General features: G+C 40.7%; 1 protein-coding gene and 2 long non-coding RNA genes across 8 annotated transcripts in view; 2 read left to right on the plus strand and 1 right to left on the minus strand.

The window, feature by feature from the left end:
* LOC109295757 overlaps nucleotides 1-507 on the plus strand; it is a 6,110-nt gene extending 5,603 nt beyond the window's left edge. The window contains exon 2 of the long non-coding RNA XR_002096826.1: nucleotides 198-507. This is a non-coding gene — a long non-coding RNA (uncharacterized LOC109295757). The remainder of the gene's footprint in view (nucleotides 1-197) is intronic.
* Nucleotides 1-24,548, plus strand: part of PTPRQ (protein tyrosine phosphatase, receptor type Q) — a 245,877-nt gene that overhangs the window by 161,537 nt on the left and 59,792 nt on the right. For all 6 annotated transcript variants that reach the window (XM_019514795.1, XM_019514789.1, XM_019514790.1 and 3 more), the window contains exons 43-46: nucleotides 7,105-7,437; nucleotides 13,610-13,731; nucleotides 21,436-21,622; nucleotides 23,280-23,524. In XM_019514795.1, coding sequence (XP_019370340.1) covers nucleotides 7,105-7,437; nucleotides 13,610-13,731; nucleotides 21,436-21,622; nucleotides 23,280-23,524 — 887 coding nt within the window. The remainder of the gene's footprint in view (nucleotides 1-7,104; nucleotides 7,438-13,609; nucleotides 13,732-21,435; nucleotides 21,623-23,279; nucleotides 23,525-24,548) is intronic.
* On the minus strand, nucleotides 1,963-19,029 carry LOC109295756. Its single transcript, XR_002096825.1, has 3 exons — nucleotides 18,858-19,029; nucleotides 12,192-12,279; nucleotides 1,963-4,098 (listed from the first exon to the last, which is right to left on the minus strand). It is a non-coding gene; the product is annotated as an uncharacterized LOC109295756 (long non-coding RNA).

Consider the following 24,548-nt stretch of genomic DNA (forward strand, 5'->3'; position numbering starts at 1 on the left):
AATTTAGCATTTTTGCAGAACTAAATCCAAAGTAAAGACAGCATCTAATGAAGCAACCTTGGGTTCATGCAGGCATATTTAGTTAGTCTATAAGATGCATCTCTGCCTGGCATCTGCCTAAATTCAAAGAGTCTTTTACAGTTCCAGAAATCCGTTTCCCCCTATATGTAATTCTTAGAGGTCTCAAATTCTTAGAGGTCTCAAACTAAATTTTTGAGTATATTAAATAAATGGCCTAATCCTACTCTTTTTGGTGTGTTGTAGTTAACTTTAGTAGAAAAAAAAAATTAGAGTTGTAGGGTGAGATTTTGCAAGTGCTCCAGACCCACTGTTGAGGATGGATTTTTTCAAAGATACACAGTTCACAAGCTGAGGACTTTTCAAAATCTAGCCCCTGATGTGAAGGCTGGGCTCTCTTGAAAATCTGGTCTGCAATATATAGTCAATTGGTAAAATCTAAAATTTGCCATGTTTTATGTCAGGAAAATCAACCAATCCAAAAAAAAAGATATTTAGGTCATTTAGGGACAGATTATAATGCTCTCATTCCATACTGTACATTACCTCTTACCACACATCATCCTACTGAAGTCAATAAAACTGTTTGTGGAGTAAAGTTCTTTTTTGCATTTGCAGAATTAGGACAATCTGACGCTTAAGAATTATCTACCTTGTGTTTGGGACTGGGGATAGACTGGGGATTCTGCTAATGTATTGATCACTTTGCTGCACGACAGATTCCTGACTGAGCTAGCTAAACTAGTCTCGGAACTGGTATTGAGGACACTTAGACTTATTATCTTGGATGACTTGAACATTCATACTGAGGCTGGCTCCTTAGGGCTGGAACAAAATTTCATCTGAATTGTGGTTAGCATGGGGCTATCCCAGAGAATAACTGGACTGATGCACAGGGCATTGGACTTGATGTTTTTTACCTGCCTGGAAATAGGAGATCCTGTATTCTAAAGGCATAGATCCCTGCCCCCAAATGCCCCCAGTTGTGTAGTCATAGGCAAGTGGTAGGGGGTGCATGGAGGTGCCGGTGCCCCTCCTGATGGTCGACACTGATGCTGTCAGCAGGGCTGGTGCCTCCCTATCAGGGCTGCCGCAGTTGGCAACTTCTGCGGGTGCCCCCCCAGATTCAGGTGGCACCAGTCACTCGTGTGGTGGACTAATTAAGATTCCCCCTGGTATAGGGGGGAATCTGTGAAGCGGAGAGGAGCTTAAGTGAAAGGTTGTGTGGTTAAAGGGCAGGTGGTTCCTGACCTGTGCCAAAGCTGATTGACAATGGCATCGATCGTTTTTAAAGGACTATGCTATGGCAGTGGCATCCCCAAGGAGGTGGTTGTTTTTTTTTTCCTCCATTGCAGTTGTATTTGCAAAAGTGCCATCCAGCAAACTATTTTGGGTGGTAAAAGTCTGGTTAATCAGGGTTGTCCATATTGGGACCACCAGTTCAGCTGATAAGTCTAATTTTGGGCCTGGAGAAGCTCAGCCTTGTTTGGTTTATATGGACCAGTTTCAAGTGTTGTCATCTACCAAGGCAGAGAATGTGCTTAGGGGGATGAGGACAACCAGTTGCAAACTGGATCTATATCCATCCTAGCTTGTAAAAGCCAGCCAGAAGTCTAGGTCTGCTGCTGGCAGGGGTAGTCAGTTCCTCCCTTCAGGAGGGTGTAGTACTGGACATCAAGTTCACAATTGTCTAGCCCCTCTTCAGAAAAACATGTCTTGATGTTGACTTCCCAGCAAGCTACTTCCCTGTCTCCAGCCTTTCTGTTTTGGGAAAAATGACTGAATGAATGGTTGCCTGATAACTCAGGTGCATCTGGATGCTGTCAGGTTTCTGGACCCATGTGGGTCTGACTTTCATTCTGTATAATGGATAAAGACTGCATATCTGCAGGTACCTTCCTAAATGTCGTGCCCATGCCAGGCTCTGGGGCAAGCATGAGGCAAAGCCACCAAATGGATCCATTCTCTTGGATTGAAGGGTCAGGGCATGCATTTTGCATGACCCCTATGGACTTCCAGGTGCTGACTGGGCACCAGGTCAACCCATTCATTCCTATGGGAGGCTTTTTGGACACCAGGTCAACCCATTCATTCCTGTGGGAGGCATCTTAGGCACCAGGTCAACCCACACCCAGCAATGGGGCTTTTCCAGACACCACCTCAACCCTTGGACTTAAATGATAAGCTGCCTGGGCACCAAGTCAACCTGCGCCTGGCAATGGGTGCTTTTTGGACATCACGTCAATCCATGCATTTAAATGGCAGGCCCATCAGGCATGAAGTCAACCCATGCATTTGAATGGCAGGCCTCCCAGGCACCAGGTCAACCCAGGCATTTGAACAAGAAGCCTCTTGGTCACCAGGTCAACCCAGGCCTGATGATGGGGCTTTTCTGGACACCACATCAACCTGGGCATTTGAATGGCAGGTCTCTCTGGCACCAAGTCAACCCAGGCCTGGCAATGGGGCTTTTTCGGACACCAAGTCAATCCATGCATTTCAATGGCAGGCCTCCCTGGCACTAGGTCAACCTAGGCATTTGAACAAGAAGCCTCTTGGTCACCAGGTCAACCCGGGCCCAGGGACAGGGCCTTTCTGGACACCACATCAACCTGGGCATTTGAATGGCAAGCTTTTCTGGCACCACATCAACCCAGGCATCTGAATGGCAGGCCTCTCTGGCACCAGGTCAACCCGTGCCTGGGGAATGGGGCCTTTCTGGACACCACGTCAACCCTAGGCATTTGAATGGCAGGCCTCTTAGGCACCAGGTCAACCCAGACCTGGCAGTGGGGCTTTTCCGGACACCACATGAACCCAGGCATTTGAATGGCAGGCCTCTATGGCACCAAGTCAACCCAGGCCTGGCAATGAGGCTTTTCCAGACACTATGTCCATCCATGTATTTGACTGGCAGGCCTCCCAGGCACCAGGTCAACCCAGGCCCAGAAATGGGGCTTTTCCAGACACCACCTCAACCCATGTATTTTGAATGGCAGGCCTCTCTGGCACCAGGTCAACCCAGGCCCAGAAGTGGGGCTTTTCTGGACACCACCTCAACCCATGTATTTGAATGGCAGGCCTCCCTGGCACCAGGTCAACCCGGGCCTGGCAATGGGACCTTTTGGGACTCCACATCAACCCATCCATTTGAATAGCAGGCCTCCTGGATACTGGGTCAACCCATGCATTTGAATGGGAGGCCTCTCGGGCACCACGTCAACCCATGCTTTTGAATGGCAGGCCTCTCAGGCACCAGGTCCACCCGTGCACAGTGATGGGGCTTTTCCGGACACCACGTCAACCCGTTGTTGATCTTCCCCTAGGGATAAACAGGGGAAATTTCACTGCTGCTCTGATTAGATCTTTCAGCAGTGTTTGATACAGTTAACCTTTAGGTGTTGATAACACATCTGTTTGATCATGTAGGTTTTCATAGGAATTTTCTTAACTGGTTCTGCACTCTCCTAGGGTGGTGATGGTTGAATGTTCATCTTCCCTTCAGGACCTTTCCCATGGGGCTCCCTGGGATTCCATCTTGTCACTTCTTGTGTTCAACTGGTCAAGATTGGGTGGGGATCTGGAGTGAGATGCCATCAGTATGCTGGCGACACCCAGTTCTGTCTCTCCTGAATCTGAAGATGAATCTGGGCAAGACAGAGGTGATGGTGGTGGAAGACTTCATGGCTTGTGGGGTAGGGAGGTAGACATCTATTATTGATGGGGTTCAGTTTCCTGTTGTCACTCAGGTCCTCAACATGGGGATGCTCCTGGATTCCTTTTTCTTTGGATGTGGTGGTAGCTGGAAGCACCTTCCATCTGTCTGCAAACTTTTATTTTAGATTCAGATCTGGCCACCATCATCCATGTTTTTGTAACACTGAGGCTAGACTACTGCAATGTGGTCTATGTGCACCTACCTTGAGGACTGTCTGGAATTTGCAGCTAGTTTGAATGCAGCAGCTTACCTTTTGACAGGAACAAGCAGGCAGATTGACAAAAGCACATTACTCCAGTGCTCCGGAGTCTGCAGTGGCTCTCAGTAGCTTCCTGGGTGCAATTCATGGTGCTGGTCTTGACCTGTAGGGTAGGTACGAACATTCAAAAAGACGAAGATGGAATTGATCTAAGTTACATGATTTTCTGTAAGTGGCATAGTTTAGATTGGTAGCAAACAGCACACACAGCCCTTTGGGGGGGCCAATCTTAGACTGGGTTCTGCCATATTTAAACCAGTCTACATGTGCTGAACTTCTGTTATGGACATAGACCAGTTTCCAATCACTTATACTGATAAAAGGATAACACTTGTACTTGGCCATAAAGCCCTAAATGGCCTGACCTTATATACCAAAGGAGCTGCCTCTTTCCTGATGCTCCATCCACAGTCCTTAAGGTCAGCTGAGAGCAACCTCCTGCAGGTAACATCTGTGTGTCAAGTTTGCTTAGCTAAAACATGTGGAAGGTCATTTTTGACTGTTGCTCCTCAGCTCTAGAACTCCCTCCCCCCTGAGGCCTGCCAGAACCCCAGCCTAGCTGTTTTCAGAGGCAGTGAAATACCTTTTTATTTCAGCAGGATTTTAGCAGGTAGGGTTAAGTTCAGGATATTCTTTGGGGGTATTGTTTTATTATTTTATCTGTTTTTATTGGAAGCTGCTCTTAGCCCTATTGGAGAGACTAGCATAAAAATCAAATAAATATGTACATATTTATTTTTCTTTAAATTGCTTTTTGTCTATGTTGTTGTACATATTTTTCTAATGCCCTTTACTTAATTAACTCATGTTTATGCTCCTAATATTGTTCAACAGACTTATAGACTGCGGCTACTCTTTTAAATCCAAAATCCAGCTAAAGCAGCTGTTCCAGGAGACTTTTTTCTTTTAAATTAGTTAGGAACTAAGGTATATCACATTACTTTCTTCTGTGTTCAGTCATTGCTTTTCATGGCAACCTCTAGAGAAAGCCACCTCTTCTCTTTGTTTTGTTGGTAGATGTGCTTGTGTGTGCTGCCCTTGTGACATCTTCTTCCTTATGAATAGAATGTTTTTGGTGCAAAACTCACATTGTGTCTGTGTCTGTCAGTCTTTCCTTCCTCTCCTGTTTTTTCTGGATATTTGGTGTGTAGTCAGGTGCTTTTTGCAATATGAATTTGTTTCCTTTTCATTTCTTAAATAAAATTTTAGCCTGAATTAGCTGACTGGCATTGGAAGGTGTGATTAGTATCTCAGTCAGGTGATCAGGGAGTTTGTGGGACTGGGTGCTTGCCTCTAAAGTTTAGTCTCCTTGTAAGTGATGGTGGATGAGTTTGGAAACACTCCATCCTGTTGGTCTGCCTCATGGTTATTGTTTCAGAAACTAAACTGAAAACTATAGAGAGCTTTCAACTTTTAGCTACTCCTAAATCTAACTGGATTATAGTGAATTAAATATAATTTAAAATAATGTCATTTTAGTGGCTAGTGAAAATTACTAACATTTTATTTAGAAGTGAAAACATGTCATAAATATAGCTAGGGATACTTCTGATACAAGGATAATTCATTAACGTGCAGTTTTTTAGTTTAATTTCTTTTAGAATGAATATTGGTTACTTCATCATAGTTGAGTCATATTTATAAAATTTAAGCAAGCTGCATGATTACTCTAGGAAGCATGGAATGGTTTTTTCAAATTAGTACCATCTGTGAAAAGAAAAAGTTGGGGGAATTTTAGTCATTCTTGAAGACTGGAAATCTGATTCTCTGTGCTAAAGTAATTGTAATCCTCTTTGTATCTGAAACCCAATAGTTTCGTTGTCTTGAAATTGTCTAGTTGAACATAGAGTTCAACAGAAGATAATGCACCACTGAGTGTCGCTGCTGATCACTTTGTAATTGCCTAGAAAATGCTTGATTTTATTTTCTGATTTGTTCAAATAAAAAAGTATGTTTTCACTCAGTGTAACAAAAAATGCCTTTTTATTGGATTTATCCACTCAGATCAAATGTATTTGATGAGATAAATTAAATTAGACTTTTTAACTAGCTGACATTTAAAGGTCCAATTCCATTTTTAAAACTATCAAGGCATTGCTGTAGAAAATTGATTTTCAGTGTCTTCTGCTGTCTCTCACTTTCTTTTGCGCGTTAGAAATAGGATGAGACATAATTTCCTGTGCAGGCTTCTATATAGGCCTGAATTTAAAAGCCCCTAGTCACAGTGATGCATTGTCTTATCTAAAATTTGTTTTATTGGGTCTGTAAATGGAATTCAGAAAAATGAGTTATGCATCTTTGTGCTCCATCATTTAAATAGAGATGCTCAAGCACCTTAGTTGGAGTTCACAGTAGGTGTTCATGGGGATACATATATCAGCCAGTAAGCAATAGTAAGTTTGTGGTTTTAGAATACGTGAACATAATAGATGCATTCCACTCCAGTTTATATCAGGAGTTTGAGTTATATAAACTCAAACTTTATTGAGAACCACCTGCAAGGTACACTTTCCAATGGATGGCTGACACTATGACTAAACAGAAGTCCTCAGAATGTTCTCAAGGAGCAAACTGGACTGCCCACACAGGCACACACACAGATTAATGAATCAGCGCAGGAAGGACACAGGATTCCATGTATTGCTTTTCAAATTCTTTTTCATGTAAGACATTGGTTTAATAAAGAATTAAACCGTAAAGATTGCCTTGTGTGCTGCATGCATTCCATCCCTGATGTATACACTGAAAGTTAAATCAAAATGTCTTTTCACATTGCCTAAAGTTCACATATGTTACCAAGACAGTGGGAGATGATTTGGGATTTCAAAATAAAAGGAGTCAGTAACAGCAGAAGTTCCTTCTCCACCTGAAGTGTGGGCCCAAGTGCAGCAACAGCAACATTTCCTATCTGCAGAGCTACCACTTCAGGCCATACACACAAATAGTTTTCTTTAAGCCAAAACCTTATTGCCATGTGTGGGGTGGAGGGGTGTGTGTGTGTGTGAACAGATAGATATTAATATTTATTCCTGAGTTTGCCTTTTAATTAAAACTGTTTGTCATTCAAGGAAGGTATCTTATGTTAAATTAAAATTGTTTTAATTTATAGTTCCCAGTGCTCCCAGAGACATTGCTTTTTCCAATGTGCAATCAACAAGTGTGACCTTGAGATGGATAACACCAGATACCATCCTTGGCTACTTCCAAAACTACAAGATTACTATCCAGCTACAGTCAATGCATTGTAAAGATTGGGAAATCAATGGATGTGTGGAGTATGAGAAGGTTCAGTACTCTCATGGAAATGTTGTTGGAGACCATATTGAGGAGACAGTACATGAACTAAAAAAATTCAGATGGTATCGGTTTAAAGTGGCAGCAAGTACAAATGCTGGTTATGGCAGTTCTTCACCCTGGATTTCTACGCAAATGCTGCCTGGCTGTAAGTAAGGATAACTGTCATACCTTGTATTGCTATCCTAATATTGTTTCCACCTATATATATAAACACAGTAGCAATGTAAAGCTAAAAAAAAAGGGGGTATAACTGTACACATTTAATATATTCTCCCTGTCATTTTTTAGTTAAAATGCTTGGTCCCTAAAAACTTTGTCGAATTCTAGACTCAACTGTTTAAAAAATTATAATTTCATTTCTTAGCCACAGCCCGCAACTAAAATTGACATGTCATATTTCTGGCTACTCAGGATTGTCTAATGTTTCCTTAGATATTCCCAGGTTGCTGGTTCAGTGAAAACAACACACATTTTAAAAACTCACTTATTTAAAATGTATCTTTTCACCAATCTACTGACATTCTCTGGGTTAGAGAGTAAATAGTACCTACAGGGTGAATCTACAAGTGTGCTTTACTGTGGAATTAACTAGTTAGCTCTTCAGTAAAGTGTCACCATCTACATGTGTGCCAGTATTAGAGCGCAGTAAATTAACTCCACCATGAGATAGTACTGTTGGGGCCAGTACTATCTTATGGTAGAGTAATTAAGTGTGATGAAACACAGGTATGGACAGTTACCGGGGCTGGCTGGGGCACACGGGTCCTTAAGTGCAGGAGCTGCTTGCTGCTGAGCCACATGGCTCTGCACTTTCAGCACTCTCATGCCACAGCCAGCCCTTCCAGTGCCCCATGATGCCACCCGGAGCCCAGGGCTGATCCCCCCCCAGCCAACTGCCAGCCAAGGCCAGCTTTGCCCTGGCTCAAAAGTGTTGCTGTCCTGGATGCATGTGTAGACACTGCACCCAGGAACAGTTTCCATCAGCTCAAGTGGCTCCAGAGTTTATTGGGTCACATTAATTGCTCACGTAGATGCACCCATAGAGAACTACCTAGATTTCTTGACAATATCATGTAAATAACAGCTTTAAGGTGCTGTGGTTTAGGATAGAACTGGTTCCTACAGTAATCTAGTAAAACAAAGTTACTGATAAAATGCTTAGATATTTTTGGTCAAGTGAAATATTAACTATTGTGGAGACTTTACATGTCAATCACCAGGTTAGATCGAGTTGCAGTCAGAAGTGAAATCTGATGGCTTTTCTTTGTTCTGTGTGAAGTTAGTTTGCTTTCAGTTGAGTGAATGGTTTTCAGTACCTTTTTTAAGGGGCATGTTTATATTAGGGGGGGAAAAACCACCTAAACCCTACATCACTTAACATTATCGCTTAGCTTAGCTTTATAGACAGGGAAGTAAGATACAGAGATACTTGCCCTATGTCCATAAAAGGACTTGAGACAACAATACAGCACCTAATTTAAGATAATACACAGGAACAGTCATTGGAACAGGGGCAGGAAACCAGTCTCCCCTACAAAAAGTGTCCTAACTGCAAGACTACAGAGTCCTGCTCATGCTTGCTCATGTTGTCCCCGGCCCAAAGAAACTTTAAGGATTCCATCAGCAGTGGAACACCTTCAGCAGAGGAGGTAAGAGTGCCGCAACCAGAATACCCTACAGTCTTGTGATAATGGCACGTGTCAAGGAAGTGTGAGGTGGTTTGAATCCTCTCAGGCAAATGATGCAATTGTATGCAGGTCTCACAACTTTAGTGAATGTTCTAACCAGTCTGCAGTTGTACACATGTACTTTGAAGGGAAAGCGGAGGTTGCTGCTGTGTTTTGAATTGCACCTGATCAGAATGCCAGATGGATTAATATCCTATAAGCAAATTAGAGGAGCACCTAGCTTGTGAATCCCAGCTGAAGTTAGGTGTGAATTGCAGTCATGCCTGGAAGCAGAATTTTCATGCTGAAAATTTAGGTGCCATCTGAATGGGAGACAGTAGATGGGAAGATAAGTATTTTTAATACAAACCCTAGAGTCGCACAGCAAGTCTGTAGGGAAAGTAGAGAATTGAATGAAAACAGGCATCCCAGACTAGCACCCACCAGTAAACCGTCTTTACTGGTCTTTGCATTTGTGCCCCTGGGGGAAGGACTGCAAGGTCTCTCCATCCCACAGCTGCTGCTGACGGTCACCAGTAGGTGGGGGTGGGATTGGGAGAGCTGGGGAGAGGGGACACTTGGGCAGCCCCCTGGGAGGTGTGCAGGAGCGTTTCTGGCGACCAGTGCAGGAAGGCTCCAGGCCTCCCCCACTGAACAGTGGACATCTGTTCGGTTTGGTCACACTCTAACTAATAGCACTTTAAGTAAGGCGCAATAGAGCACTTCTTCCAGGGGCTTTTTGAATATCTGTACTTAGCCCACAGGTCTGTAGAAGAGACAGGTTTTGAACTAGCTAAACCAGCTTCCATACCTCTCACCACCTAGTGGCTTTATTTATTTATTTATCATTTATGTATGTTGTATTTAAAAAGAAATGAGAACCCTTGTGGCCAGCATTATTGCAGTCCTAGGTATGTAACAATGCTATACCAGCAACAGAAGAGAGACAATTGAGATGTACATAAAGTAGTCATGGCACTTCTGGCAGCTTTGCACATTTTGTCCATAGAAGAGGTATGGTTCCCTCTCTTCTTTCCCTCTTGAGCTGTACCAAGCACTCTCTGGATTAGTTTGCTAGGATAGAGTCAGTTAACATGGCCTGTAGGGGCTTAAGGGTTTTTCACTGCAACGTAAAATAGCTGGGACATTCAGCCCATAGAAATCAGTGAGAGTTGCAAGTGCACAGTAGAGGGCAGATTTTAGTCTAATGTTTCTGGTCCTAAAGAAATTCCTCTTCAAGTGTTGCCCTGGCCAAAACTAAAGTTCTTTTACTTGTTCTGTAAAATAGAACTCAAAGGGTTTTTCTTTATAAATAATTGGTTTACCAATAACTTTTATTCTTTTTAGTCTCAAAGAAAACACGGTGACCATTGTTCTCAGACTCAAAAAGTATTTACACTATTTAAAACTAGATCTAGTGGTACTTAATTTATAAGGATGTGATTTCAATGAAGGATTTCACATAATATAACCTCAGTATCTCAACTAATTTTTTTTTATATTCAATAAAATATGTGAACAACTGTCCTTGAGCAGCAACATCTAGTGCAGTGAAAACCTATGGCCCATGGGCTGGACCTGGCCTGCAAAAATCCAATCTGGCATGGTGGATCAGTGGCACAAAACTGTACAGTGCTGCTCATCCCTTCTGTAGTGCTCCCCTCCACTCTATCTGCACTTGCCCTTGTTACTCCACTTCATCTGCATTTACCCTTGCTGCAGAGAGGTTGGGGATCATCATCAAGGATGAGCACTGGCAGCTGGCTACTCTCTTTGTAGGGAGAAGGGGCAGACGCTTGTGCCCGGGGCCAGGTCACAGAAAGCAGTCTGCACCCACAAAAGTTGTGAATCCCTGATCAAGTGGAAAAAAGTTAAATACACTGAATATTCAGATTATTAAACTGAGGAGTTCACTCATTACAGTACACATCACTACAAAGTTGATTTTAAAACAGCAGGAATTCCTGCCTAGCTTCTTGAGCCTGTTTACACATTTACAACAATGATAGCAGTGATGTTGTGTTTTGGAGTACAGAGCTGTATATTACTCCATATTAATCCACTTCTCACATCCAGATAAATTACTCAGCTCTCTGTCTTGTAGATTATCCACATAGGAATTGTCTTACTGCCTCATAAAATAGTTTGATAGCACTGTTGTTGCATAGCTGATGGATTACTCAAACAACCTGCTCCGTTTTGCAAGATGAAATATTTTCAGCATGATCTAACTTTATACAGTTACTGGCATAGTAGATCATAGTCTTATGACACCAGTCATGGGGAAGGCAAAGCAACATTTTCCATATTCAGGGAAACTCTTTGTTTTGTTTTTTGTATCTGCCCTTGGCTTGATATTTATGTTTGCATTCGTTAGAAACAAGAGATTCTGTTTTATGGCTTAGGTCATGTTGTTCAAAGAAAATCGCTTTGAATTCAGTGAAAATGAATGGTACAGAGGCCAGAAAGTTCATAATGCATAAATACAGAACTTGCTAGTTTTTGGCAAGCTAAAGGGTCTCCTAGTGCTTTGGGTATATTGAGATGTGCAAGGGAAACCTGCAGGTATGGAGGCATCCCTGAAAGCCCCGGGTTTATGTGCAGAGGGCCAGAACCTATGTGACATTCCCCAAACCTCACTTCTGATGTGGCAGGGTGATTTATTCTTTTCTACTTGTACATGGCCCCAGGCACTAAAAATGTGTGCAGTGGAAGTTTGTAACATACAGCTGGCACCTTATCAGCATTTCATGACACAGAGAAATTCCCATGCATTTACAGGTGAATGATGCCATGCACAGGGATTCTTCTCTGCTTCTGCCCGTTTCCCTTTGCAGCACCACCCTTCCTGACTTTTGCAGATAGCCTATGCCATGGAGTTCTTGCAGAAATACCTCTGTGGGGTCAAAGGGAGGGGAATGATGCTATATTCCTTGTTATATCCCTCTTGTGACAGTTTTGCCTTGAAGGGGCGTGGATTTCTTTATCCCTTTCATTCTCTCAGTGGGAAACATTGGAAGGGAAGATATACTGATATATACGTGATGAATATGTAAAAATATTGGTAGAAAAGTTTTACATTACTTGAAATAATGGGACAGAATACCTTTTTCCCTTTGCATAGGAACTTGGGCCTTAACCAAACTGGCAAGCATGAATTTCCATTAGAAGGTTAGGGTTTTCAGTCTTGTTTTTGAGGATTATGCTAAAATGATGGGCTATCCAGACTCACCTTCCAGCTAGCACACTTAACTGCTGCCATAGCATCAGGACACAGATGGATGGGAAAGATGACCCTGACCTCCATAAGACCCACATTCCTGTGCAAGGATAGAAGCATGATAATCAGGAAATGATGGTTGTTAGTTACAGAAAATGCATTATTGTGAAAACCAGGAGAAAAGTGCTTATGAGAGGAAGTGATTGGATTATGGGGGAATGAGAGAATAAGACTAGGTCATTTCTACTGAGTAAATTGCTATGATTTATAAGAGAAAGGGTATAGTGATATCTCGCTCCATTACTGACTAGACTCATTTAACAAACAATCCTAAATCAGGATATGACAGTTTCCACTGAGACAGTCTTTTTAAAAGATGTTTATTGTGATACTAAGAGTTTTCAGATAGCATACTTCCAGTTTTAAGTCTCCTTTCCAATTATATAGATAATTTTCAAAAAACATTCCCACATTTTTAATACTGTCTAATCATTTTCTTATTATGATGGGGGGGAAAGGTAGATAATGATGCTTAGCTATATTTTATGTACATGACTTCATTACAGTGTAACAGAGGACAAATTTCCAAACAGAAACCTAAAAGTTTTCACAAATAGCCTGTATGAAATGCTGCGTTTCTAAAGTTAGAACATTGTTATAAGGTTATATACAGTAAGGTTAGATTGCACTAAAATCAGTTTCAGGTCCCAAAATCCTTATCTTGCATATAAATGTAAATTGCTTGCTTGACTAAATGAAAAAATAAAATATATTCTATTGTTTGTTTTGCAAGTGGAGTAATAGAAAAATCATTGGTAGTTTGGAGTTCTAAAGCAAAATCCTATTTCACTTTCTGTGCCCAAATGTCAGTTTCCTAGCTATGTGACTGCTGTTTTTGGCTCTTGCACACATTTTGTCATCCTATTCCATTGCAATATTGCATTGCAATATGGACGAGTAAGCATCCACAGGACTACTGAGTATGTACAGTAGGATGTACTGGCTAGACAGGTATGTGGCTGTGCCTACACATACCAAAACTGTGGCCCAATCTGAAATCAGCAGGAGGAAGTGGCAGCTCCTCTATGTTTTTGCTCAATAGCCAAATGGTTATGGCACCTAATTAGATTCTATGCCCCTCTTCCAGAGGGGTTTGAACCTATATTGCTTTCTCACTTCTGAGCACAGTGCTGGAACCATCAGGCCACAGGATATACTTTATGCAGTGCCCCCTCCATTTTCCATGTGGAAATTATTTGTGCCAGATAAGTATACTTCTTTGAACAGCATTACTAATTTGTGGTATAGGTCTGGAACCCTTTTTTCTATTTTCAAGTGGTAAAAGAACAGCATCTGGTGACTGAAAATAATGTATTATGTGTTGTGAACCAATTCAGCACTGATTTGTATATGCATCACTTTTTTCACAGCTCCAGATGGTCCTCCAGAAAATGTAACTGTAGTAGCTGTATCTCCTCACAGTATTAATATCAGCTGGAATGAACCTGACATCATTACTGGACCAACAAGCTACCTCATAAACATTACCTCAGTAAGACAGTTCAAATATTTATTCTTTGGCCAATAGTGATAGAGATTTCTGACAGTATCTAGAATTATTCTTATAAAGATTTTTTTATAGAAACTGCAGGATAAACATAAACAGGATAGAAATGAAAGCCAGACCCAACAAAATACACGCTTCCATTTAGACTAGACTCTGGGCATAAGAAATGAACACAGTTTGAGAAAATTATGATTTTCATATTTGAAAGCAAACTAAGTCTTTGATATTGAAGTATGCATGTTTGCAGGAAACCTTGTAGCTCCTTATTCACATCAGCTTTGTTAAACAAAAAGATATAACTTTAAGATCTATACAAAAATGTGTAGTACTATGGAGTTTATGAAACTATGCGTAAAAGTCAGCAGTTATATTACCTCCTTGAATGTTCTTTCTGTGAAAGATTAAATGACTAGCTTAAGAGCTCACGGATGTGCTGTTGGTAGCAGTGATCCTCTTTCTGTAGCCAGGTCATCCTGTACTGTGACACTGTTTGAACCAGAAGGCCACTGGCCAGGGCAATAATGGGACAGAGTCATGGAAAAGTAGGGCTAGAAGGGACCTCTAGGGGCCATCAAGTCCACTACCCTGCCCTAGGCAGGACCATCCCTATCCAGATCATCCCCTACAAAATCTGTGTCACCTGTTACTAAAACTACACAATCAACCCTGTCACACAACCACCAGGCACAGCACCCTAAGCTGCCATAGGCAAAGCAGGACAGCTGCTGTCAGTGTCCTGCTGCTGCAAGGATGATTAAAACACACTTGATAGATCCAAGGAAGTACAGAGAAAGGCAAATATCCCCACAGTCCATCCCAGTCTGACCATAGGGTAATATTCCTTCCTAACCCCAAATGTGGTGATAGGTCTGACCCTGAGTGGAGGGGCAACACCCTCTAACCAGGAACCCTCTGTGTTTTAATTCCAGCAGGTGCATTGGCACACTCCAGTCAAAATCCCTAGCCCTGGCTGCAGCCACATGTTCCTGAGGAAGCAGGGAAAAGTCCTGACATGGAGCAATAGGAAGGGGAAAAAACCCTAACGCTGACCTCAGGTGGCAAGTAGCAAATCCTAGAAGCATGGGAAAAACCAACACATAGCATAGGCATAGCTACTCTTAGTTCATCCCTGATAAATGGTTATCCGACTTCTTGGACACCTCCGGTGATGGCAATTCCACAACTTCCCTAGGCAGTCTGTTCAACTGCTTCACTGTTCTAATAGTAAAGAAGATTTTCCTGATATTCAAACCTACTTTGCTGCAACTTCAAGCCATTGGTCTGCATTCTGCTCTGGTCATGTGGGACTTTGTCAAAAGCCTTTCTGAAGTCCAGATATACTATATCTCCAGCATTCCCTATCCCCAGCATTCCCTTTATCCATCCAACTCGTTATCTTGTCAAAGAGAGAGATCAAGTTTGTTTGAAACAATTCATCTTAGTCAATGCATGCTGGCTGTTTGTAATCAACTTTTGCTTCTCCAGATGCTGGTAAATGGAGTTTCTTTTAATATGATCCAGTAACTTCCTGTGTATTGAAGTGAGGCTAACCAGTCTGTATTTCTCTAGGTCCTCCTTTTGCCTTTTTTAAAGAAGGCAATTATGTTGGCCCCTTTCCAGTTCTCAGGTAACTGTTGTCTCCCACAAGTTTAAAAATATTATTGCCAAGGTCCAAGATCTCTTCTGCTTATTCCTTCAGTACCCTGGGATGAAGTTCACCAGTCCCTGCTGATTTTAAATTCATTTAGGCCCATGAAAAGCTCTCTCATCCCTCAGCTTGACCCCTTCCTTATCCAAGTAATTCTTATTGAGTGTCTGCTTGCAGCTTGAAATGTTTTGTGAAGACAAAGTAGATTTGAGGAGCTCCATCTTCTTTTCTTCTGTTAAGAGTTTGCCCTAGCTGTTTAGAACTGTACCCACATCTGTTTTGATCAACATATGTATAGAGCCATCTCTTGTCTTTAACTTCCGTTGCCAAGTGAAGCTCATCTTTTACCATTGCCTTCCTGATTTTGTCCCTACAAGTTCATTTTGTCCCTACAAGTTCTTGCTGTTTCCTAATATTTCTTTGGTGACCTGCCCATCTCTCCATTGCCTGTATACTTTCCTTTTGTATTTAAAACACCCTAGAAGCTCCTTGTGGAGCCACATGGGTCTCTTGTCTTTCCTCTTGTACCTCCATTGTGTCAAAACAGCTTATCTGTGCCCTTTAGAAGCTTCCAGCCCTCCTGGGCACCTTTATCCTTCAGTCTGTCCTTCCAGAGCACCATACCTACTATCTTCTTGAGTTGGTTGAAATGTACCTTTTTGAAATCCAGTGTTTTAGTTCTGCCAGCCTCGTGCTTTCCCTATCCTAAGATCATGATCACAACTTCACATCCTCACCTGGTTCTTCCTTATTGGTCAAAGCAGGATCCAAGACATATTGCTGCCCTAGTTGTATCTTCAAACTTTCTGGAACAGCCCTCCAGCAGCAATAACAACAACAACAACAATAGCAATAATGATGATAATAACAACAGTAACTAATTTTTTTGTCAGATGGAGACTAGGTATAGTTATCTCACAGATAATGTTACATCTTGAAGGCTTTATCTATTATGGTGTAATCCTCCTCACTTAATGTTTTGGGGAAACAAAGAACTTGGCCTCAAAGTCAAACCACGTTTTCCCTCCGGTTATCTTCTTTAAAAAAATGTTACCAAACCCCCAGCCTTGACAAGATACCAGACCAGAAGAAGCATGCCAGGAAATACTCATTTATTTCCAGCATATTCAGGAATCAAACAGAACCTCCTATTTCCATGAAACCTGCAAAGAATGCTCTTGATGGTTACCAAATAGTCTATATTATTTTGATGCTGTTTTGAAATTATCTTTATATTAATAAAGCCATCACCTGAGCAAAGAGACTTGAACTACAGTTTTGATTTTATTTACACTCCACAGCTGGTGTATTTGCCTCCTGTTTGACCATTGCTATCCTTTGTTACACAAAAATCAGGGTCCCCAAAATCAATTGAAAAAGTATGATTGGTTTGCCTTGTTTCACTGAAGTGTGTTTGCCTTGTTTCACAGTAAAATCTTGAGATGGCAATGCTGATCTCAGCTGTTCCTACCATTTTAGTTCCACCTACCAGCACAGTGCACTATAGAGGTAGTATGCCATTCCTATTACAGCAACAGTCCACAAGAGGATGGATTTAAAACAGTAGTGGAAGTGTTAAAGGGAAATTGAAATCATGGGTATCATTATGAAAGACTAGAGAAGAGGGGCCATCCAGTTTATTGATCACTCTAATTTTAATAAAGGAAAAGATATATATTTATTTCGATAAATCTCCTGTAACTTATGGTAAATGCCATAACATTTCATCAGTCAAAACTTTTCTTCCATCTTTTTGCAAAGCTATTATCAATCCCAGTCAAAAATCATGTTTGCATGAAACATTTCATAGTTCTAGGTACACATTTTATCTCCCTTCCTTTTGAGTTTCCAGTTCCTAAATGTTTAGCAAGATTTATTCACATCTTTGATAATAATACAGTTATAAATATCCAAGCAATATTGTTCATGATAATGGGAATGACACCAGTGCAGTTAAGGGATCTTGCTGTGGTTCCAGAGGTATGTGTGTGGACTTCACTCCAGATTTCTGCCCAAGTCTGTCTCCAAGCCCAAGCTTATTTATACATTATCATTTGAATTGGGGAGGCAAAGGCAGAGCTTACATGATGCTAGGCACATCATTCCCATATGAGCCATTTGTTATATAAACTGGTGCATCTTAACCAGCAATAGGTTAGAACACTAGGTAGCTAGACTCATGTGGTTCTTTGACTTTTGTGATTATGTATAATGAAATATCATAATGCACTTCTCAGATGTGTTGATAAGCATTCAGCATGGGTTTAAAATATTGTTTTAATAATCAGTCAGTCTCCAAAAATTTATTTAAGGAAATGTTCAGTTCTAGAATATGTTTCAAGTATCTAGAGTTAACTGGAGATTGATAATACAGGACTCGATTAAGAAGCAATGATCAGATTCTACAGGTGTCAGCTGTGCAGCAAACAGCCTTAAATAGACTCTCTTGACTATTTAAAGTCCAGTAAAACTGTCATAACCTGTCTCTAATAAAAGTTCTGATGTAAGTTTTGGTGGACCTTTGGGAAAATTGTACATAAAGTCTCCAAATATTATGAATATTCTATAATTTACAATAAGCATACATTTTACCATTTCAGTTCTTAGTTCACCCTCTTTAAGGATTTGTAATATATGTTCACAGGCTTCATTAAATTCAGAGCTGCTCTCTTGTCATTTCCTAATTTTTAATATCCTTACCATATCCTTACTATCCACTTAAGGAAATTCAAAGTTTCTTTTGTCAGTTGTCAATTTCAGGAACACTAAATCAGAAAATTATTCTGCCACCACTACCCTGTTGAATAATATTTTACTGTCTCACTTCACTTTCATGAGAATAATTTATGCAATAAATCAGACTGTAAATCTTTTTGGGGAAAAATAAATATAAATAAGTTTAGTTTTACAGTTTTGAACATTGTAGTCTACTTCAATTGTAAATATTTAAATGTCATATTTTTGATAGTGAGATACAAAAAAGTACCTCATCTTTTGATAGTCATCCTGGGAAATGAATGTCTGGTTAGTGCATCAGAAACTTTAGTTAAGGTTAACTCTCAGTGGGGATAGAGGCACATCTGTCAAAGTAGAAGTATGCTTGAATGATTCTAATGCTTTAGCAGCTGCATTTAATACAGATTATACCCAGTGGGAAAACTACTGTATAGCTACCTAATCTTCTTTTCAAATTACACATTGAAGAAATAATTATGAAAACATTATTTGTAAAATATTAGAATGGTGGGAATAAACATAAAGAGGGGATTATATAAAATGGTGTTTGATCATTTGCTGGAAAATCTTCCTTTTCCTCTTATCTACTGTTTTATATAGACTCCAGTATTAGAACAGACTTACTAGGCAACTATTCCACTTCACCCTCCCAACCCCCTAATCTGGGTTTACCCCCTTCTCTTTGAGGTTCCCCTTTGCCTCCCCTGATCCCTGGGGTATTAGTTACTTGTGGCTGCCCATTCTGTTCTTTCTAGGGGAGTGAGCAGGGAAGCGTTAATCTGCCTCCCTGGCCACCAAAGCTGCTGGGCTGCTGCTCTTCTGGCCCAGAGAATTGCAGACAGGGAGGCACTTTAATCCTTCCCTGCCTGCTTCCCTGGGACAGACAGCACAGGCAGCCACAAGTAAGCAGGTGGCGAAGCGGGTGGCAGTGAGCAATGGATCTGGGGTGCTGGGGAGGGTGAGGGGGGTAGTAAACCCAATCCAGGCCAGTGGAGGGGGGTGGGGGGAGTGTTTATACTGAGGTGTAGTTTAGAGTAGCAACACCTTTGTGTAACAGAAGCAGGGTAGGACAGATAAGAGAGAATTCTGCCCTAGAATGACATAACTTTGAGTCCGATGATGAGCGCTTAAAATCAGTTTCAGGTGTTAATGTGTGGACAATCCAGGGGTTAAGAGCTCCAGGAGCACTCAAAAGGTCCATGCAACAAAGCCCTAAGAGAGATTTATCTAATCCGTTCTTAAACCGTTCCAGTGATGGAAGGTCCTTAGCTTTCCTTGGTAACAAGTTCTAGTGCTTTCTAATATCTAAAATATCTTAATGTTATAACCTGGATGAATGTTGAGAACAATGTATCGCCCCCCTTTCTATAATGACCATATCTATATTTGAATATTCTGCTTGCATCCTTCCTCACTCTTCTCTTTTCTAGACCAAACAAACGCAGTGCTTTCAATTTTTCTTTGTAAACTATGTTTTCTGTGTTAGTCATTTGCAGTTGAGAGACCAATCTCTCTTTTTCTTCATCACCTGCAGTCTGTGAGACCACAGCTTATAGTAAAGATCTGGATATTAGGCCCTAAGTACATAATTTTGCACTTTGTACTATTAAAGTTCATACCCTTGTCCAGTCCAGTCCATGAAATTTTCTAATTCTTCTTTTATGATAATCCAATCCTTCCTCCTCTTGGAAGTATTTTCCAGTTATTTATCATCTGTGAATCTTAAACATAGATCTAGTTCCTGTACCAAGGTCTCTATGAAAATATTAAATGGAATGAGCCATATCCTACCTTGCTGTTTGAGCCAAAAGAGCCCCTACCTAGCCACGTAACTTTGGGTTTTAGAAATTATGCGCAATTTGCAATTCAGCATTGCCTATGCTTAGCCTACTGCGCACCTCCTAGTCCAAGGCTTAAACTGTTTTCCCAAGGAGCAGAAGAGACAAGTTCTACATCTCCTTCAGGCAAGGGGAGTTTGAACATGAGTGGATCCAGGATCACAGTGCAGAGGGTGAGGTCACAAGCACCCCTTCAGCTGTGTGACACATGCACGGTAAGGTTAGCTCTGTGCACAGCCAGACCCTCTTTGCTGTGATCCTAGATGCCAGTGACCTCTCTGTTCATTGGCATGCAAATACATGCTCCAGTTGCAGCTCTACCTGGCCATGAGCTCTGAGCTCACAGGCTGGTCAGCACAGGCCTGGCCAGAGACCCTGCTTTCACAGAGCTCTGGATCCTGGAGGTGAGCACTGCTGCCGTTCACCCTCCCTTTCTCCAGAACCCTGGCTCCATGTGAATTTGGCACCATGGGAAAAGGGAGGACTAGCAGTGGTGGCATTCAGCCCCTGCCTTCATGCAGCATCAAAGCCCAGGAAGTAAGCACCATTGCGTGTTGCTTCAGATGCTTATTTATCCAAATAGATCCATAGACCTTAGCACTTGCTTGGGAAGCAAGATCCAAATAGTATTTGTACTACTGACTTGAAGTAATTTCATTTCTGCATTTAAATCCTTCAGCTATTGCATCCTGTCAGCCACCTTTAATTCATTTCTGGAATGATTTTGCCCTTCTGAAATCCAAACCCCTAGTTACAGACTTATTTTTACTGATCCTACAATTTATTAGTGCGCTAGTGTGGCTGTATATAGGTAGAATTAGTCATTCCCATTATCTTCTCTTTTTTCTGAATGTGCTTCAGAGAAAACTGAGCTAAAAATCTGCACAGGAGAATGTTTCTGTGCCTTTATTTTTTAGCAGTTAAAACAATATTTGCTGGTTGGCATTGTTGTTTGTATTACAGTGGTGACTAGCAACAACTAAGTTGATCCCACTGTGCCAGGGGTTTTCTGTTTGAAGACGTATGCTAAAAACAGTAGTGTATTTATTATTTTATAACTCCACTATGCAGCAATTCAGTTTTGATAACTGGGATTCTTGCATACCTGTGTACATGTGTTTGTGTATAGCAAAAGAAAATGTTAAAAGTCCTCCTCGGCATACAGAACCAGGCATGCCAGTTTCTGTAGTCAACTGCACACACCTGAGTGGTGTGGTTAACATCATGTATGGGTACCTTAAATTTGACATTCTTGACCATGTACCTATTTCCTGATGAGCTGACTGGAAGCCTTTGCTATAGGTTTGGAATAAGGCTTGAACTCACACTTTTGAAGCACTAGCACAGCTACTTAATTACCCTGCTACCGCACTCTCATTTTCTATAATATATAAATATATAATAAATATAATATTCTGTTCATGTAACATCCTCTTTCTTGTAGTGTTGTGTTTATTTATTTTACAGGTAGATAGTGACAATTACAAAGCTGTATTTCTTAAGACAAATGATGAGGATAGAGCCCTGGAAATTTCAGATTTAAAAGCGTTTACAAAATATTCTGTGGTAATCATCGCCTTTACAGGAGATGTAAATGCTGCATATCTCGAGGGCAAAGCTAGCACACCAGTAATTGTCTCCACTTTTGAAGCAGGTAAGTGTTTTTGTTGTTTAACTTAATGTAACTTTACAGTTCCTTTTTTCCATTATATCTGTTCAGTAAATAAAATATAAATGTTAGGTGCTAGATGTTTTCAATGCAGCTTTAGATTTTGCTTTCACATTAAATGCTTTTACATTTTTTCTTATATTTAAATTATTCTTGTAGGCAGAAAAGTGATAATAAATAAATAATAACACTTAGCCTTTATAGCCCATACATCTTAAAGTGCTTTACACTTTAAATATAAGTATCATAATACCTTTTTTACAGCTGGAGGAACTGAGACAAAGAGTTCAGTGTTTTCAGTGGCAGAGTTGGGAATGAAACGCAACTCTCCTGATTCCAAGCTGAGTATCAGTCCACTGGTCCAGTCAGCAATTACATGCAGGAATCAAAAGGCTTAAGGCTTTATCCTTTTATAAGATAGTGCAGCTAAATGAAAAAATATAATAGCTTGAGAATATTAGTTCACTTATGACAAAGTGCTGCTGATAAATTTTTAATCACCTCTGCTGGTTTTGAATTATTTCATTAAGCCGTCCTTTAAAAAAAAACCTAACTAAATTGACTATATATAATTTTACTGCATGACACATTTTCTAATTATCAACTGGTTTAGAACTTTAGTCTTTTAACTATAGCTTTAACTATAGTTTCAGGTCTGGATATAGGGCTGGCTTCCTGTCAGTGAGCTGTGTATGAAAATGTAGTGTCCGTACTCTTAGATGGGTCAACTGACTTTGGTACCACTGACCAGTGAAAACAAGTTTATACCAAGAAGGTCACTTGTCTGCTATTTGATGATTTCTTATATGGGCTAAAGACAATTATAATTGTTTCTGCAGCTCATCTCACCTGGCTTTTCTATATGTGGTACAGCCATTTATTTTAGACAGAGACCCTGGTAAAATGATCCTGGGATTTGGTACCTTGAGGATAGACTACTAGACTCATTGTTTCAACAGAGGACTATGCCTGTATCATAGGGGAAGATAATGTTTTATACTGTGCCCTGAGATGTGCACTGGCCTGCAGTAAGTTTGTGGCTAGAATACAAAGCACATGTTTGACCTATAAAGCCCTAAATAGGTTTGGGTATTGGCTATTGGAAAGGATAGAGGATACTGTTGTGCTCAGAAGAGGCTCTTGATAAACCAGCCCCCTGTTTGCCACTAGCTGAGGGTTTTCAGGATGGAGCTCTAAAAGCTCTGAAAGTTGGGGATGACAAAATAAGGATTTTTTGTTTTTTACATTCAGATCATTCTTCAAGGCTAATTTGCTTCTTGGGTCTTACAGGAAAAGATGAGTTTAGAAATGTAAGGTCGTTGCTTGTGAAGTGTTATTATTTACAATATATTTCTAATGATTAGGTTTGCTCTTTGTGACATTAAATACCCATACAGCAACAGACTTTGGCACCAAACAGGTTTTTTATTAAAAATATTTATCATTATGTGGTATTTCTATGTGCATAAGCCTCAAGTATTTAGATAGTTATTGCTAATAAAAACTAATTAAGTAGCAATAATGTTATGATGATATCTAAAAATATAATCCGTGGCTTTCCAGGATTTTAATCCATACATAACTATAATACATTGTAATTCAAATTGATTAATAAGATATTTTAATAAGATATTTCTTTTAGTGCCTAAAGACCCACCAAACAACATAACATTTCAGAAGATACCAAATGAAGTAACAAAATTCCAAGTGACATTTGTGCCACCCTCTGAACCTAACGGAAATATTCAAGTATATCAAGCTATGGTTTACAATGAAGAAGACCCTTCTGTTGTCCAGATTCACAATTTAAGTGTCATTGACAAAACAAATAAATTAATCACTGCTATGATAGAAGGGCTAAAAGGAGGTTATACATATAACATAAGTGTAAGTAGTAATGCAGTTTTCTGTCTTTGGTGTCAGAGAGAGACTTGTCTGAATGAAGAATGCTGGCCTTGGCTAACAGTGTGATTTTGTTACCTGATTGTACGTCATTACCTTATTTGTAACCAGAGGCTCAAGTGGATGGGTGAGAAGTCACTGGAACTAAGGGTGCTTGAGACATGTTAAGACATGTCCATGTCTTACCTTCGTGGCAATCCCAATTCTGCCACTGAGAAACCAGGCCCACCCATTAGTTTTTACTGTATGCATACCACTTGCAGAAACCTGTTGTGTGGTTGCTTTTTGGCACTTGTCAGGATACTCTCAGAGTCTCTATCTCTACCTCTGTTTATAATTTGAACACCACTCCAACAGCAACCGTACAAGATGGTTTTCAACAAATGGTGAATGTAGAGTGGGAAAGAATGTGCAGGGTTTGTGGTCTCAGGATTGCTGCTGAGACAGTATAGACATGACCTTATAACTCTACTGGTGTCACCTAGCCTGGTCTACGTTTAGATCACCAGGTCATATTTTGACACATCACCCACAACTATAAAATTGTGCCTGGCTTTTGACCCTTGAGTTAATTTGTATTGTTAATTGGTTTCAAATTCAGAGTCCAGTTCTAGAAACAGAATTCATGGGGTGATTCTTTACTCCTGCATATAGTCCCATTGAAGCAAACAAATTAGAACTGTAGAGGAAGAAAAGCAAGAGTAAAACTACTGCTGGAAATAACCCTTTAATTACAGTGCTTCAGAGCAGACTCAGTTAATCAAGACTGCTGGAGCGCGCTAATCAGCACACTTCCAGCAGCCTCTGCATCTCATGTATCAGCATCTCTGCGCTTCAAAATGGCAATGGGGGTGCTTTAACTAAAGCTCGTTGAATGAGCTTTAGTTAAAGGGTCCCCATCGTCATTTTGAAGTGTGGGCACACTGATACGTGAGACGCTTGCTTTAATTAGACTAGCTGTCACAGCCGCTCTAATTGAAGTCCCGTCCCCCCCCCCCCCAACAGCCCC

This window comes from Gavialis gangeticus, unplaced genomic scaffold, assembly GCF_001723915.1.
Source record: "Gavialis gangeticus isolate Ggan-Ray unplaced genomic scaffold, GavGan_comp1, whole genome shotgun sequence".
Classification (NCBI taxonomy): domain Eukaryota; kingdom Metazoa; phylum Chordata; order Crocodylia; family Gavialidae; genus Gavialis; species Gavialis gangeticus.